This window comes from Glycine max, chromosome 8 (assembly GCF_000004515.6).
Source record: "Glycine max cultivar Williams 82 chromosome 8, Glycine_max_v4.0, whole genome shotgun sequence".
NCBI classification, from domain to species: Eukaryota; Viridiplantae; Streptophyta; class Magnoliopsida; order Fabales; family Fabaceae; genus Glycine; species Glycine max.
In genome coordinates, this window is record NC_038244.2 from 37,301,578 (window position 1) to 37,317,626 (window position 16,049).

General features: G+C 36.2%; 1 protein-coding gene across 3 annotated transcripts in view; it reads left to right on the forward strand.

Moving 5' to 3' along the window:
- Positions 1-231: 231 nt before the first annotated feature.
- Positions 232-16,049, forward strand: part of LOC100796816 (kinesin-like protein KIN-14B) — a 32,058-nt gene continuing 16,240 nt past the window's right edge. Inside the window, exons 1-13 of one of the 3 annotated variants that reach the window (XM_014779300.3) lie at positions 232-744; positions 2,077-2,200; positions 2,626-2,712; positions 2,907-3,077; positions 3,182-3,288; positions 3,509-3,640; positions 3,767-3,945; positions 9,288-9,449; positions 11,111-11,202; positions 12,577-12,728; positions 12,841-13,014; positions 13,599-13,745; positions 14,359-14,547. In XM_014779300.3, coding sequence (XP_014634786.1) covers positions 532-744; positions 2,077-2,200; positions 2,626-2,712; positions 2,907-3,077; positions 3,182-3,288; positions 3,509-3,640; positions 3,767-3,945; positions 9,288-9,449; positions 11,111-11,202; positions 12,577-12,728; positions 12,841-13,014; positions 13,599-13,745; positions 14,359-14,547 — 1,929 coding nt within the window. In that variant the 5' untranslated portion in view covers positions 232-531. Of the gene's footprint in view, positions 745-2,063; positions 2,201-2,625; positions 2,713-2,906; positions 3,078-3,181; positions 3,289-3,508; positions 3,641-3,766; positions 3,946-9,287; positions 9,450-11,110; positions 11,203-12,576; positions 12,729-12,840; positions 13,015-13,598; positions 13,746-14,358; positions 14,548-16,049 lie in introns of all 3 variants that reach the window. The other 2 variants (XM_006585864.4, XM_041017839.1) reach the window with 2 other exon arrangements.

The window sequence follows — 16,049 nt, forward strand, 5'->3', positions numbered from 1 at the left end:
GACTAATATCATGGTTTTGAACTAAAAAAAAAGTTATAAAAGAAAAATAAAAGTAAAATAAAAAAAGCAGAAACTTTGAGAAGCAGAATTTTACGTGAAGGTGAAGCCAAGTAGAGCACCCTTCACGTGCTTTGCCTTATCCTAAAAAAAACTAAACTCTCAAGACACAGCAAAGCAGCAATAAGTAAGTGAGAGCGAAGGTTGGACAAACAAGAGGCACAAAATATTATGTGAGCCAGAAAAGCCCAACAATACGCTGTCTCACTCTCCAAACGACGCCGTTTCGCCTCTCCCAAAACCAAAACCTGCTTCTCCCTCCATTCATTATCACAGCCCAAAACCAAACGAAAAAGCCACAACAGCCAGAAATGATGATAAAATTTAAAATAAAAACCATAAAGCGTCTCGTAGTATTCATTCGCATTTAATTATTTATATTCCAAATCACTTTATATTTTTTTCTCTTCATTTCAAATTCGAAAAGAAAATTTCAAAGGAGAGAAAAGAAGAAGCGAAGTGTGATTGGGAACAATGGCTGAACAAAAGAACCGGTGGAGCTGGGACGTCGCCGGCTTCGACCCGTGGAAGTCGTCGCCTCCGCCGCCGCAACCGGCAGCGGAGCACGGTGATCGGAAACCTAGTGCGCCGTTGGTGCGACGGTACTCCATTTCGGCCACGTCGGTTCTTCCGCAACCGAAGCACGCTGTGGCTTTCAAGCTTCAGCGGTTGAAGGACAAAGTCAAGGTAATGCGTTTTCGTCTCCACTTGTAACTGCGCCTTAGCTTCTTTTTCTCTTCTCCGCAACGGCGACGACGACGACGTTTTGGTTTTCTTCTTAATTCGTAAAGTGTTTCGGTGGTTTTAGCTTCTGCTTCTTTGCTGGTTTTCGCAACGCCTGTAACTGTGCCTTAGCTTCGTTCTCTTCTGCGCAACGGCGATGTTTTGGCCCTTTTCTTTTTTCTTCTTATTTCGGAAAGTGTTTCCGTGGTTTTAGCTTCTGCTTCGTTGCTGGTGTTCGCAACGGCAACGTTTTAGCTCTCTCTTCTTATTTTCTTCTTAGTTCAGAAAGCGTTTCGCTGGTTTTAGTTTCTGCTTCGTTGCTAGTGTTCGCGACGACGGCGTTTTAGCTCTTGTTTCCGCACTTGCGTTTGCGTCGTGGACTTGGGGTTTTGTATGAATAGTTTCAGCGTGTGAATTCGAGAAAAAGGGAAGGTGTAGTGTAACGCATGAGCTTGGAGACTTTGTAGAACCTCAACGTACTATGCTGACGTGGCGCTGGAAACTATATAAGGTTTCTTTCAGAGTTGTTGTGTGTTAAAGGATGTTCTCAGTTAACATGAGCGCGTTGATTTTTTGAATGAATGTAGATTTGGTATTCTTCATGGTCCTCATGTGAACTTCAATTACTTGCTGGGACTTGAGAGGGGTATATTGCAGCTTGTGCTCTTACGGTGCCAACATTTTGAATTCAAGCTTAGGGTGTTTTCGGGATTCCAGAGGCTTCTTAGAATAATATGATATGAGCAAGAAGAATTCGGCAAAGGAAAAATTTTGGATCAACCCAGGAGCTTAGTTGGGGATGCTAAAGATGTGATGGGGTGCATGTTTATAATATGAATTGTCGTATGAAAACAGAGTGGTGGTTGTACCCGATCGAATAAAAAAGTTACCTGAGTGGTTGAATTTTGTTTGTTTGTTTCCCGTATATGTTATGTAACCAGTAAAGAATGATTAAATTCATATGTTATCAAATGATTCTACTATTCTAGTATGTAGAGTTGTATATTGAAAACTACTTTTTTGTGATGGATTGTGCTGATTAGGGATTGGGTAGTTTGGTTTTAGGTTCAAACCTCCATGCAGCCATTTATCTAGAAAAAATAAGATGGCTAGGAGATTTGCACCTATAGAATATCTTCTATACTATTTAAAATTTTAAAATACTTGCTCATTCTTACTGGCCTGTCTTCTAGCTGGTCTGAGCTATTTTTTATGTAGCATCATTGCCAATTTTTTTGGATCATGCGATTTTGGGTTTAGTCATGTGTTAACAATCACATCAGATATTTTGCACAGCTTGCTAAAGAAGACTATTTGCAATTAAGACAAGAAGCAAGTGAACTTCAAGAATATTCAAATGCAAAACTTGACCGAGTTACACGATATCTAGGTGTTCTTGCAGAGAAAACCCGCAAGCTAGGTAAGAAACTAATTTTATCTTGACTCATGGATCATGCTTAAATGAGCAGAAGGTTTTGGAATATTGACATTTGTCCTATCAATTCTTTTGCTTCAGTGAAATACTTAATTAAGTGATAACATGAGACTCATTCTTTAAACTCATGTATGGAAATGAGAGTCATGTTTTTCACAAGTATCAAGGTCTGATCTATGCTACATTAATAGATTTAGCAGTTTTAGCATTTACTTTTTTGAAGTAAATGAAGTTAAGCAAGATTTTATCTTTTATTTTTTGTTTCTAGTACCCTATAATTTTTGGAGGAAGGGAGGTTTCCCTGTTAAAATTTTGGTACACTATTTTTTTTATATTTATGTGCGAAGTTCTTGTACTGTTGGTTTTCTGTCTCTAAATTTTGAAATTTGTGGTCTACTTGTGAATTTCAGATCAAGTCACCCTTGAAACTGAAGCAAGAATATCTCCAGTGATCAATGAGAAAAGAAGATTATTCAATGATTTATTAACATCTAAAGGTAGTTTTATGTGGAAATTTTCCTTTGGTATTGGGCAATTTCTTCATATCCACTCTATTTTGGTCAGCCAAACACACTGTTTATATAGTAACTGGAACTGAAGCTATATGAATACACAACGTTCCTATTATTTAAGCATACTCATACATAAGTTTTTCTGAACTGAAAAATCCAGCAATTAATATTATTTGCAGGAAACATACGAGTATTCTGCCGTACAAGGCCATTATTTGAAGATGAAGGTCCTTCAGTTATTGAATTTCCTGATGATTATACCATTTGTGTAAATACTGGTGATGAATCCTTGTCTAATGCCAAGAAAGATTTTAAATTTGACCGAGTTTATGGACCTCATGTTGGTCAAGGTAAAACGATTTTATCCTTTCTTACTATCTTTCTTGAGTTCAAACATTGTCTTTGATATTTACTATATAGATTGCTTGTTTTACCTTTGATATTCTGTTTTCAGCTGAGTTATTCAGTGATGTTCAACCACTAGTGCAGTCAGCTTTGGATGGATATAATGTTTCCATATTTGCATATGGACAAACCCATTCTGGAAAGACACACACTATGGTTGCTCTTTCTTTCTTTTGTTGTTTGTGTGCGTGTGTGCGCAAATCACTTCCTCTCTCAAATAAAACACAAAAGTAAAAAGGAGTTGGAATTCAATGTTGTCTAACAATTGAAAATGAAATGGCTGCCTATGGGTCAATTATTTTTACATCTTTTGTCTTAAGTCAATGATGATTGGCCTAATCAATTTGCTTTTTTGATGTTTATTCATTATTCCCAGGAAGGATCAAGCTATGATCGGGGTTTATATGCTCGTTGTTTTGAGGAGTTGTTTGATTTAGCCAATTTAGATACAACCTCTACTTCTCGATATAAATTCTGTGTTACAGTTTGTGAGCTATATAACGAACAGGTCTCTTTCTGTTTTCACTTATCATGTATTTTACACTTTTCCTGATGTATTTGTAGTGTGCTTCCCAATTTTCTGTTCAGTTAGGATCAGTAAATTTTCTTCTTATCTCCTTTTACATGTTTTCAGACAAGAGATCTACTTTTGGAGGCAGGGAAAAGCACGCCTAAACTCTGCTTGGGATCACCTGAATGTTTCGTAGAGCTGGTGCAGGAAAACATTGATAGCCCTCTTGAGTTTTCTGCAGTTTTAAAAAGTGCACTGCAGACTCGGGAAAATGATTTATCAAAGAATAACATATCTCATTTGTACGGTCTAAATTCTCTGCCTACATTCTACATAGTTATGTTAAAAGTGGTTTTATTTATGTCATTTTGGGTTGCATGATAGATAGACTGTTTTTGATAGCATAGTTTTACCAATTTAGCTGTTGAGATTAATGCAAAAAATGGAAGATTGATTTGTGGGATCAAATCTACCATGCTATATATAAATGTGTGTGTATAGTGTATGTCATTTTAATTGGCATGATAGACTTCTTTTGATAGCATACACTGACCAATGTAGCTGTTGAGATTAAGTGCACAAATGGAAAATTGCTTTGTGGGATGCATATATATATATATATATATATATATATATATATATATATATATAGGAAGCATATCAAGAGAAATTTGAGAGTGTAAAGGAGCTAGTTTCAGCTTTATTATTTATATGGATGGTTAAGATGAAAAATAATTAAAGCAATCTTGATCATTTGTGTATGGTTGTATGACCATATACATATATGGTTTGGGAAGAACACAATAGAACCAAATCCACAGATCAATGCTGAAGAAAAGGAAGTGTTTTCTCAGACAACACTGAAGGTCAACAAGGTGCATGAAAGGAATGAATGGGTGGAGAGACACACAGAAGAGTCAGGAGCAGTGGGATCACCAATAGAATTAACCCAAGAAAATGTGGAAATCAAAACACAAGCAAACTTTAATTGGTAACTGGCAAAGAGCATGGGAGTTACCTGCCAATCACAATAAAACACAATGATATCCAAGTTGATACAACTGGAGGAAAGGGATAAGGAGGAAGCAAAAAGGTTGGGAAGGAAAGGGTTGCCCATATGAAGATCCTACAATACAAGAGGACTAGGGAGGGGTGTTAAATGGGCTGCAATACGAAAACTGGTCAGAAAAGAGAAGGTGGACATGCTGTGTTTACAAGAAACTAAAAAGGAGATAGTGGACAAGATAATGTGTCAAGCAATATGGGGTGATAAGGACATATCATTGGCAATGCAGCCAGCAAATAACAGTGCAGGGGGAATCTTATGCATATGGAATGTACACATATTCAAATTAGAAAGGAAACACACAGAGACAGGATTTATCTATTTGGAAGGAACACTGGTATCTGAAGGTGTCAAAGTCAACATTGTGAATGTATATTCACCTTGTGATGTGATACTGAAGGACAATCTGTGGGAGCAAATCAGGCAAATCAGAAACGCAAACATGGGAGGATTATGGTGCATACTGGGTGATTTCAACAACATAAGAAGGCCTATGGAAAGAGTTGGCTCCAGCCAAACACAACATCATGAAAGGAGTATCAAAGAATTCAATGATTGGATTTCTGATTTAGAGGTAGATGATGTACCTTGTATTGGCAGAAAATATACATGGTACAGATCAAATGGAACAGCTAAAAGTAGGCTGGACAGATTCCTAGTTTCTGCAGATTGGTTGAACAAATGGAAGGACACCTCCCAATTCATCCTACAGAGGAATTTCTCAGATCACTGCCCACTATTGCTGAGATCATCCAATGTGGATTGGGGCCCTAAACCATTTTGGGTACTGGATTGTTGGGTTTCAGGATAAACAATTCAAAAAGGTGGTATCTGATTGGTGGGCATCACAATCAATTCGAGGTTGGGGTGGCTATGTGCTGAAAGAAAAAGTAAAAGGACTCAAACAAAGGTTGAAGGTCTAGAATAAGGAGCAATTTGGGGATATCCAGAAGAAAATCAACAGGATTGAGCAGGAACTGAACCTGTTGGAAGTTGGTGGTGATGGGAGACAGTTAAATGATAGGGAATTGGTGCTGAGGCAAAGTGGATAAAAGAAGGGGATTGCACCACTAAATTTTTCCACATCACAGTTAATGGTAACCGTAGACATAATGCGCTTAGAGGATTGATGATAAATGGAAGCTGGATAGAAGAACCTGCTACGATCAAAGAAGAGGTTTGCCAATTCTTTAGGAGGAAATTTGAGGAAGACGACAAAGAGAGGCCAACACTTGAGGGAACCTCTTTCGAGACAATTTCACAAAGCCAAAATGAATTTCTAATGCAGCCTTTTGATGAGAAGGAGATCAGAGATGCAGTGTGGGATTGTGGGAGTCATAAAAGCCCCGGACCAGATGATTTGAATTTCAATTTTATCAAAGAGTTATGGGATCTAATGAAACCAGAAGTACGCAGATTTTTGGACGAATTCTACGTAAATGGCAGATTTCCTAAGGGCACAAATGCATCATTCATAGCGTTAATCCTAAAAGTGTTGGAACCTCAAAACCTTAATCAATACAGGCCTATATCGCTCATAGGGTGCATATATAAAATAGTGGCCAAAGTGCTAGCAAGAAGATTGAAGAAGGTGATGCCAAAGATCATAGATGAGCGACAACCAGCTTTTATTGAAGGAAGACACATGCTTCATAGTGTTTTAATTGCCAATGAGGCAGTGGAGGAAGTGAAGAGAAATGCTAAGAGCTGTTTGATATTCAAAGTGGACTATGAAAGAGCATAAGACTTAGTTAGCTGGGATTTTCTAACTTTTATGCTGAGGAAGATGGGCTTCTGCCCTAAATGGATCAAATGGATGGATGGCTGCATCAGAACAGCTTCTATGTCAATCCTCGTTAATGGAAGCCCTACAACTGAATTCATTCCACAAAAAGGAATAAGACAAGTGGATCCACTGGCCCCTCTCTTATTTAACATTGTGGCTGAGGGCTTAACGGGTTTAATGAGAGAAGCATTAAAAGCAAACAAGTACAAGGGGCTACTGGTGGGAAAAGATGGAATAGAAATCATTATCCTGTAGTATCGAGATGACACCATTTTCTTCGGTGAAGCATCCATGCAAAACGTGAAGGTCCTCAAGGCAATATTGAGGAGTTTTGAGATGCTATCAAGCCTAAAAATCAACTATGCAAAAAGTCAGTTTGGGGCGGTTGGAAAATTTACCCAATGGTTGAATGAGGCTGCCTTGTACCTCAATTGTAGCTTGCTAGCTGTACCGTTTACCTATTTGAGTATCCCCATCGGGGCAAACCCAAAAAGTTGTGTGACTTGGCAACCCATAGTTAAAAAATGTGAGAGTAGATTAGCAAAGTGGAAACAAAAGCCATTATCATTTGGGGGCAGAGTGACTTTGATAAAGTCAACCCTAAACTCAATTCCTATCTATTTTATTTCTTTTTTCAGGATTCCGAAGGTGGTACACAAGCTAGTCACAGTACAAAGAAGGTTCTTATGGGGTGGAGACATGGATAGCCACAAAATTGCTTGGATGAGCTGGGAGGCAGCATGTCTATCAAAAGAAAAAGGAGGCCTGAGAATTAGAGACTTGACCAAATTCAATCAGGCTCTCATAGGAAAGTGGAAGTGGGATTTATTTCACCATCAGGGAAAACTTTGGGCTAGAGTGTTGGACTCCAAATATGAAGGTTGGCGGAGCTTGGATGACAACAATACACCTCAAGTAGTCTCCAAATGTTGGTATGACCTGAAAAAGGGATGCCACAATTCAGGGGAGGAAAGCTAGTTCCAACAAGGCATAAGATGGAATGTAGGGTCTGGTTCAAAAGCTAGATTTTGGGAAGATGGATGGACGGCTGATGGGATCCCTTTAAAGGCAAAGTATCCTAGATTGTACCTGAACTCGAAACAACAAAAGCAATACATTTTGCAGATGGGAGACAATTCAGAAGGGAAATGATAATGGTTTTTTTTATCGGCTAAGATAATATTGTATTTATATAAAATGAAGTACCAGGGGTACTGATATACACATATAAAGTATACCTTACTGCTGGTTCCACAGTCAGACAAACATAGTCTAAAGGAGAACCAAAGTAAGTATATAATTGAAATTTACATGTGTTGCTCTGCAAACTGTTCTAGCCTCTACTGATACAAAAACCTTGACTAATACTACTTGACCATTGGTTAAAATGGATTGTGAAATCTTTCGCAAAACCCCTGAGCCAAGTCCAAATGAGGAATGTAGCATCTTCAAACAATTTATTAGCATTGAAGGTTGCATTAGAGAACACTATACTGTTTTGGAGCTTCCAAATATACCATGTTAAAGCTAACCACCAACAGTGCCATCTCTTGAGCCTTACACTTTCAACTTGAACACCTATGTGTTGAAGAAAATGTTGTTGTGGAATTAGAGGAAACTGTTCGAGACTGAAATAAGTATGGGGGATGATTTTCTGGAGGAAATACAACCTATTAATATAAATCTCTAGCAATCGGATAAATGGGTATGGACAAATGATACCACTGGAAAATACATAGCTAGAAGTGCATACCAATTACTGGACAGGAACTCAAAAGATGATAACACAGATGGAATTTTTCATGCCATATGGAAGCTAAAAATACCAAACAAGGTAGCATTTTTTGTCTAGAGATTAATGAGGGACAGATTGCCCACTAAATTGAACTTAACGCGAAGAAATATAGACATCAATGATACACTCTGTCCATTCTGTACAGAAAAGGAGGAGGATGCAGGACATTTGTTTTTCAGCTGTCACAGAATTAGGCAGATCTGGTGGGAATCCTTGTCTTGGATCAACATGGTGGGACCTTTTTTGCAACACCCAGGACAGAATTTCATGCAGCACACGTTCTGCAACACACATCTTGGTATCAAGTCACAGAGATGGTTAATTTGGTGGGTGGCACTAACTTGGAGTATATGGAACCATAGAAACAAAATCATATTTTCAAACGATAGCCCCAACACCAGTAAGATACTAGATGATGCCATTTTCTTTTGCTGGAGCTGATTGAGGAACCTGGAAAAAGGATTCGACAATCCTTTTCATCAATGGTCAAGCCATATCAGAGAAGGGTTTTGTAATTAGTGGAAAATAGCTCCACAGATAGGGATCACCAATATATACTTAGAGTTTTGGTTCTTTAATCCATCATGATTAGTTTTGTATTAGGGAACCAAACCTCCACATGGGAGACTTCATTGGTGATTGTAAAAATCACAGTACGACTTGTACTGAAACTTATCTAATATATAATATTATTTTTGCAGATAAAAAAAATGGTTTGGAAAGACATTGTCTATTTTCATTTTATGTTTTCACAAATAATTTTAAAATGCCACCTTGTTTTTACTTTTCTTTTCACTGTTTTCGAAGATTTGTACTAGAAACAACGTAAATAACATTCTATTAAATGTATCACTGTGATATTCTATTATCAAAAAGAAGATTGTAGTTTTTTCATTTGCAGTTGTTACTGTTTTGATAATCCTGTGCATTTTTTGCCAGATTTTGTGACTGCTGTAGACTAATTCAGCTCTGTGGATTTCATGCCTTTCTGTGTCAGGATTGTCACGATACACATATTTTATAACAATTTGATCACCGGTGAAAACTCCTATAGTAAACTCTCTCTGGTTGATTTAGCTGGAAGTGAAGGCTTGATAACAGAAGATGATAGTGGCGACCGTGTCACAGATTTGCTGCATGTCATGAAGTCTCTTTCAGCGTATGTAATTTCAATGCATTATTTTTCTCTTCATTAGCAAATTTACTGGTATTTGCTTTATTGCTTAATATTTGGCCAGGTGTGTGTCCATCCATGTCTTTGTGTGTAAGTGCACTTCAAGTATTTTCTGTTGTCTTAGATTTGTTGCTTAACAGTTAGCTTACCAGATTGTGAATTCTGTTTCTGCTTGGGGAACAAATGTTTAGATGCTTAGTTTCCTAATAATAGATCTGGGTTTGCATTTCACTTATGGTGTTCAGGTAGTACGTTTACTGTGTTACCTAATTCCTTAATTCCCCCATCAATGACTAAAAGGATTTCAGAAATGAAAAGAGAAAAGCTATTTCAGAATGGAGTTTATTTGATATAACTAATCCAACTAAAAGTAGTCACAATCTCTAGTATTTATACTAGAGTTAGTACAGCTGTAGAGTTTATTTGATATAACTAACCCAACTAAAAGTAGTCACTACTCTAGTATTTATACTAGAGTTAGTACAGCTGTAGACAGCTGTCATTACAACTGTCAACTAACTCCAAGGTTAGTTGAGTTAACTATAATAACTAACTCTACTAACAGAATAAAAAGAAAGGGAGTAATTCTACTCTTCTACTTAATAACGACGAGCGGGATTTTACAGCTGCAATACATCCAATTCACAATCCAGTTTGTTGGTAATGGTGATTAGTTGAGGGTTTCTGATAATCCTTTCTCTGCAAGGAAGATTGAGGGACAACCATAGTGTAACACTTGAACCTGGTCCTGTTCCATGTACTGTATTTAGGGGTGGGTATATGGACCATTGGACCAAGGTCTGCGGACCGGTCCATTAAGTGTCTGTTCAGTAGAGTGGAAAGAAAGTGAATTGAGATGAAAGTTTTGAATTAAAGTAGAGTGTAAAAGTGTGGGTCTCACATCAATTTACTGTTTATTTCTTCCCATTTCCTCCCTCTTTCTCTTCAAATGGACGGACCCTAAGTTTGCGGACCGTGCAAATAACGGGCCTCTTTTTTTTAGAACCCGCATAATTATAGGCAAATTTGGGCCCGGTCCGTGAAGCCTGTGGACTTTGCAGGCTAAATCCGTGGCTAGCCCGCATAAGACATGCGAAGACTTCGATATTTAATTTAGAAGGTTTGATGTTGTTATAAATCTTGATATATTTTAGTTACAAATGTTAGTGTATTTTAGTTTGATAGATTTTAGCTTAAAAATGAAAGAAAAAAAGAAATTTCTTCTAATTTGATAGATTTGTTGTTGTTTTTTTTTAATTACTATTTGGGCTAATGGACCGGTCCGTTTATCTGCGGACTTTTGTGAACCGGATATGGGCCTGAAAAAAATACCATTTATCTCGTGGACCAGACTTATTTGGCCCATATAAAATGTGGACCTAGCCTTAAACTGGTCGGACCGGTCCGTATACCCACCTCTAACTGTATTGAACCATACGTGGATAAGATAACCCTTATTTATATCTACAAAAATAAAATGTAATTTGATTCTCCCTAACTCCTCTCATGTTCTGGCTATTGTCTTGTCATATATATAGATTTGCTTTTTCATTCTTATTGATGTTTTGGGCAAGTTTAGTGAAAAGAATGTGGTGCAGGGGATATTTTATTTTCTAATTTGTTGCCTTTTAAAAATGAATATGCAGGTTGGGAGATGTTTTATCTTCTTTAACATCAAAGAAGGATATTATTCCTTATGAAAATTCGCTGCTAACAAAACTGCTTGCAGATTCGCTTGGTAATTATTTTCTCTTCCCTCTTTTTATCTTTGAAGTTTGAATTTATTGTGGTGGCATCAATTTGGTCTTTGAGTTGTTACACCTCATGGAATGTTGATATACTAGTAACACAATTGTCTCTGCTTGTTAAGATGCCAATGAGATTTTACAAGTCAGGTGTGGTTTTTTCTTTGTTAGAAGTCTGTGCTCATTTATCACATGCTACAATGAATTTTGTGTTTGTGTGTGTATCAGTGTCTAGGAAGCACCTTTTATTATTACCCTAGGGAACAGTCTCCACTAAGTGTATCTAGAGTCTATATATATTGATGACATGCTGAACTATTATACTACATTTGAAAAGAATAAAAACCTTTTCATTTTCTAAATTCTCTCTAAAAAGATTCTGTTTTCCCTCTAACTTTAACATGGTTGGACAGATCTCCTTACACAGACCTTGTTGGGTGTCTTTCTGCATTCATGACTTTCTATTTTATATTTTCTTTTATTTAAGTAACGTGTGTTTATTTGTAACAAACTGAAAGTTTAGTAAACTTTAGCTTTGGGGGCGGGGAGTGTTAGAAGTGTGCGTGATTCATGTATCACATGCTACAATGAATTTAAGGTTCATGGGTATTAGTGTTTAGGAAGTTGCATCGCATATTATAATTCTTGGGAATAGTCTCCACTAAGTCTATATAGAATCTATATATAATATGGATAACATGCAGAAGCTTTGTACTATGTTCTACAAGAATAAAAGCTTTTTATTCTCTAAATGTAGTGCAAAGCTTCTATTTGTATCCATGTTAGTGTGCTATCATGGATTCCCTCTGAAATAATTATTGTTCTCTAAATCTCTCCCTTTATGTTAGTGTGCTATCATGGATTCAACATTATGTTAGTGTGCTATCGTGTCAAATACTGTTAGGAGTCCAACATTGAATTGAAAAAGAAACTTAATGTGTTACTTAAGCCATGAGGCTTTCCCACCTATTGGACTAGTTTTTTGGGTTGGGCTCTCCTCTTGTGCTTAAATCTTAACAATTGGTGTTTCTGTTGAGAGTCAGGTTATGCAAATGAGTTTCTCATCTCTTGAAGGCTTGCTATTGTGAATTTTATTCCACCAAAGGATACCTTTTACTATGTTGAATAGACAAAGACATTGGTACATGAAGCAACACTTAAAATTTACCTGCATTTTATGCATAAAAAAGGATTTACCTTCATTTGAGTATGGTTTTTCTTGCTTTTCACTTTCTGTTCTGTAAATTGATTCCCCATGTAATTATATAAGTTGTTTCATTATTCATCATGATTTGGGATTAGTTCTTTCTGATTGAATTCAGGCACGTGATCTAATTTTTCCTGTAAGTGTTTTTTAATGTTTGCAGGTGGGAGTTCAAAAACTTTGATGATTGTGAATGTGTGTCCAAGTATTTCAAATTTATCTGAGACATTGTCGTCTGTCAATTTCTCTGCTAGAGCTCGAAATTCTACATTAAGCCTTGGAAACCAAGACACAATTAAAAAGTGGAGAGATGTTGTAAGTTCCCATTCCCATTTATGTGGATAGAATGATGTTGAGTGTAAACTAGGAGTTAATGGTTTCAAATTTTCTATTTATATCATGTATTGTATTTGTCATTTTTTAATAGGCAAATGATGCGCGAAAGGAGCTGTATGAGAAAGAAAAAGAAATCCATGATCTAAAGCAAGAGGGTTTGGAACTCAAGCAAGCGCTTAAAGATGCAAATGATCAGTGCATTCTGCTCTTCAATGAAGTGCAGAAGGCACGGAAAGTTTCTTCTGTATTGCAAACTGATTTAAAGGTTTGGTATTTGAATTAGCTTGTCATTGTTTTCCAGTTCTATGCAGTGACTGATTATTTGGTGGCTTGAAATTATATTTTGAAAAATGGCGTGCTTGGGTTATGTTAATCCGTTGAGCAATTCCACATTATTTTTGTGCTGCAACATGTTAAGACATGTACCCAACATTTAAAATTTTAAATCAGTCTCTTGACTGCATAATCACAATTAAATATTCTATCAAATCCACCATTGTGCATTTTCTGAAATCATTTTGATTTAGGTTTGCTGAGGTAGGTGTTCTGTCAAATGTTTTGACATTGTGTTAAGTTCTGGTCCTTAAATTTATAATGATAACTATTTGACTATTGTCATCTTATCCCAACTTGAATATATTATTTTGCTTTTTCTAATTCTATGAATTGTTCAATAAGCTTAATAACATTACTTTGTTTAGTTAACATGTTCAATATTTTGGACTGCAAAATGTGCCCAAAACATGCCTGAGAACATTCATATTGTGCTATTAACACTTAGTTGATATCATTGAATATAAAAGCTTTTGCCTTGTCAGTGAGCTACATTATTGCTTTTATTTGTTGCAGTCGGAACATGTTTTGCTGTCAGATAAACACAATATAGAGAAAGAACAAAATAATCAGCTTAGAAATCAAGTTGCTCAACTTTTACGGTTAGAGCAGGATCAAAAATTGCAGATACAAGAGCAAGATTCAACCATCCAAAGTTTGCAGGTTGGTCCTATGTTATGCTAGTTTGCTTTACCTATTCATTAGGACTTCTTGAATGGTCTATTGTTCCAAATTCTAAGTACTTTAACAACTTCAGTTTCTTGATGAAAGTTAGAATGATCTTATATGTAACTTTTGTAAGTAGTAAATGTTAATTAGTTTTGTTCGCTGGGATGCTTTATGTTACTTGCTTTTTTAAATTATAATTGATCCTTATATTCTTCGGAATTGCTTCTCAACCCCAAATTCTTATTACCTTTTGTTCTTTCTCTCTCTCCCCACTGTGTTTTGGACTATATACATCCGGTTCGATGCTGCCTGTGCAGTTCTTTCTATTGCATGCTACCAAGTGCTACATCTTATCAAATTTATGTGTGTACTGATGACATGCCCAGCACAAAGTTGTACCAATAGCACTATGTCATAATCTGGATCACTGCAATTTGTTCATCATTGGGGTGGTTTGAACACTATCAAAAACATCCTTTACTGAATTCTCTGATTTGAATACAAATTAATTTAGTTAATCCTTAGTTGTAGGTGTGGTGATGTATGTTATCTTTTTTCATGCTTGCCAGATAATTCATGTGTTCTATGTTTTTCCTCTCTGATGCAGGCTAAAATTAGAACTCTTGAAACTCAACTCAATGAAGCTATTAAATCTAGTGAATCTAGGTCAACATTTGTCTCCGAGCCAGAGTTTGCTGATCAATCCAATTCCAGACCAACTGGTGATGGCATAGACTCTTCTGCAGTAACCAAAAAACTAGAAGAGGAACTCAAGAAACGTGATGCACTGATTGAGGTCTGTTATGCTTGGCAACTGCGTCTGATTGCGTAGTCTGCTAATTGTTGTTTCCTATTAATATATGGTTATTGCTTGACTTCTTTGTAGTTTTTATATAGCAAAATTTTTCGTAAAAAACATTACTGGCCGTAGCACTCTGTACATCTTAAAGATGCAAAATGTTATACATACAGGAACATGGTATGAGTGTACCATCATTTTTGAAAGCAACAATTAAGTCTAAAACTAAAACGGGGACATAGTTAGTACGGTGGCTTTGTTAATATATATGATGAAAGGGAAAAAAGATATAAGTTAAACCTGGAGCCAAGTAAACACAGCTTACATTGTGTTTGGTTGAGATGATTTTGTGAGGAATGAAAGTGAAATGGATGGAAAGGAGTTGAAAGAAGAAAAGTAAGTGTGTTTGGTTGAAATGAAAGATGTATGAAAGTTTTGAAAAAAAATGGGCCCCACAAAATAGTTTTTCATTGCAAAATGAGATGAAAAGAGGGGAAAGCTACAGTGATTGAGAGTGAGAGACATTGAAGAATTATTTTTACAGAACTAGCCTTGCTCACCTCTGGGACGAATGCTATGAGGTGAACAAAAGTGATAAGAATATGATCTAATCTGATCTGTGTGAGGTCATTAGTTTTTCAACAACACGATCACTTGATTTTTTTTTTACTTCATTCACTTGAATTAAAATATTATATATTAGTCATGATTTTTTATGCTATTTAATACAGTTTTTAATGTTGTTTCAGATAGTCAAAATTTTAGCACATTTTCTTAAATGATAACACTTATTTTGTTAATTTTATTTTTTTGGATTGAGTAGTGTTTCCTGCATAACTATTGGACACTTTATGTAATTAAGATTCACCTTGATAATTTTTCAAATTATATGCCTTGTTAAAAAAAGAAAAAAAAAGTGTTTCTGCATGTTAATTGTGATATGGGTAAAAATGTATTTTTTTATTGCATATATTTCTTTTTTCTTTTCTTTTCTTTTCTACCAAACCACTATAATTCAAATATGTCATCTCTTTTTCATTCTCTTCACTTCAACCAAACATTTAATTTCACTCTCTTTCTACTCTATTTCACTTCTTTTCATTCCTCAACCAAACACAGGCTAAAATTTTGGTTTGTAGCTTCTGTTCTGATGATCTTCTAGTTTGTAGAAGATATACTCAGTATAAAAGTTGTCGCTTTAAGTTCTGAATATTTATTTTGGGTAAGGGACAGCACAACACAATTATTTTTCCATGTTTGATTTTTGTTATAATTATGTGTATCTATTGAGAGATTTTCTGTTGTTTAGCTTTCTTAGTTTTCCTGCTTAGCTTGTTGTAGAAGACAGCAGTATGGCTTGTCTCGTCAAGCTGTCCCTTTCTTCCTTGATGTATATATATGTTATTTTGAATGAAATAAAGTAAGCAAGTGAGAGAATAGTTCTTCCTCACTCTAGTCACAGCTTCAACTTGGCATCAGAGCTAAGTTCGTCCGCCGCC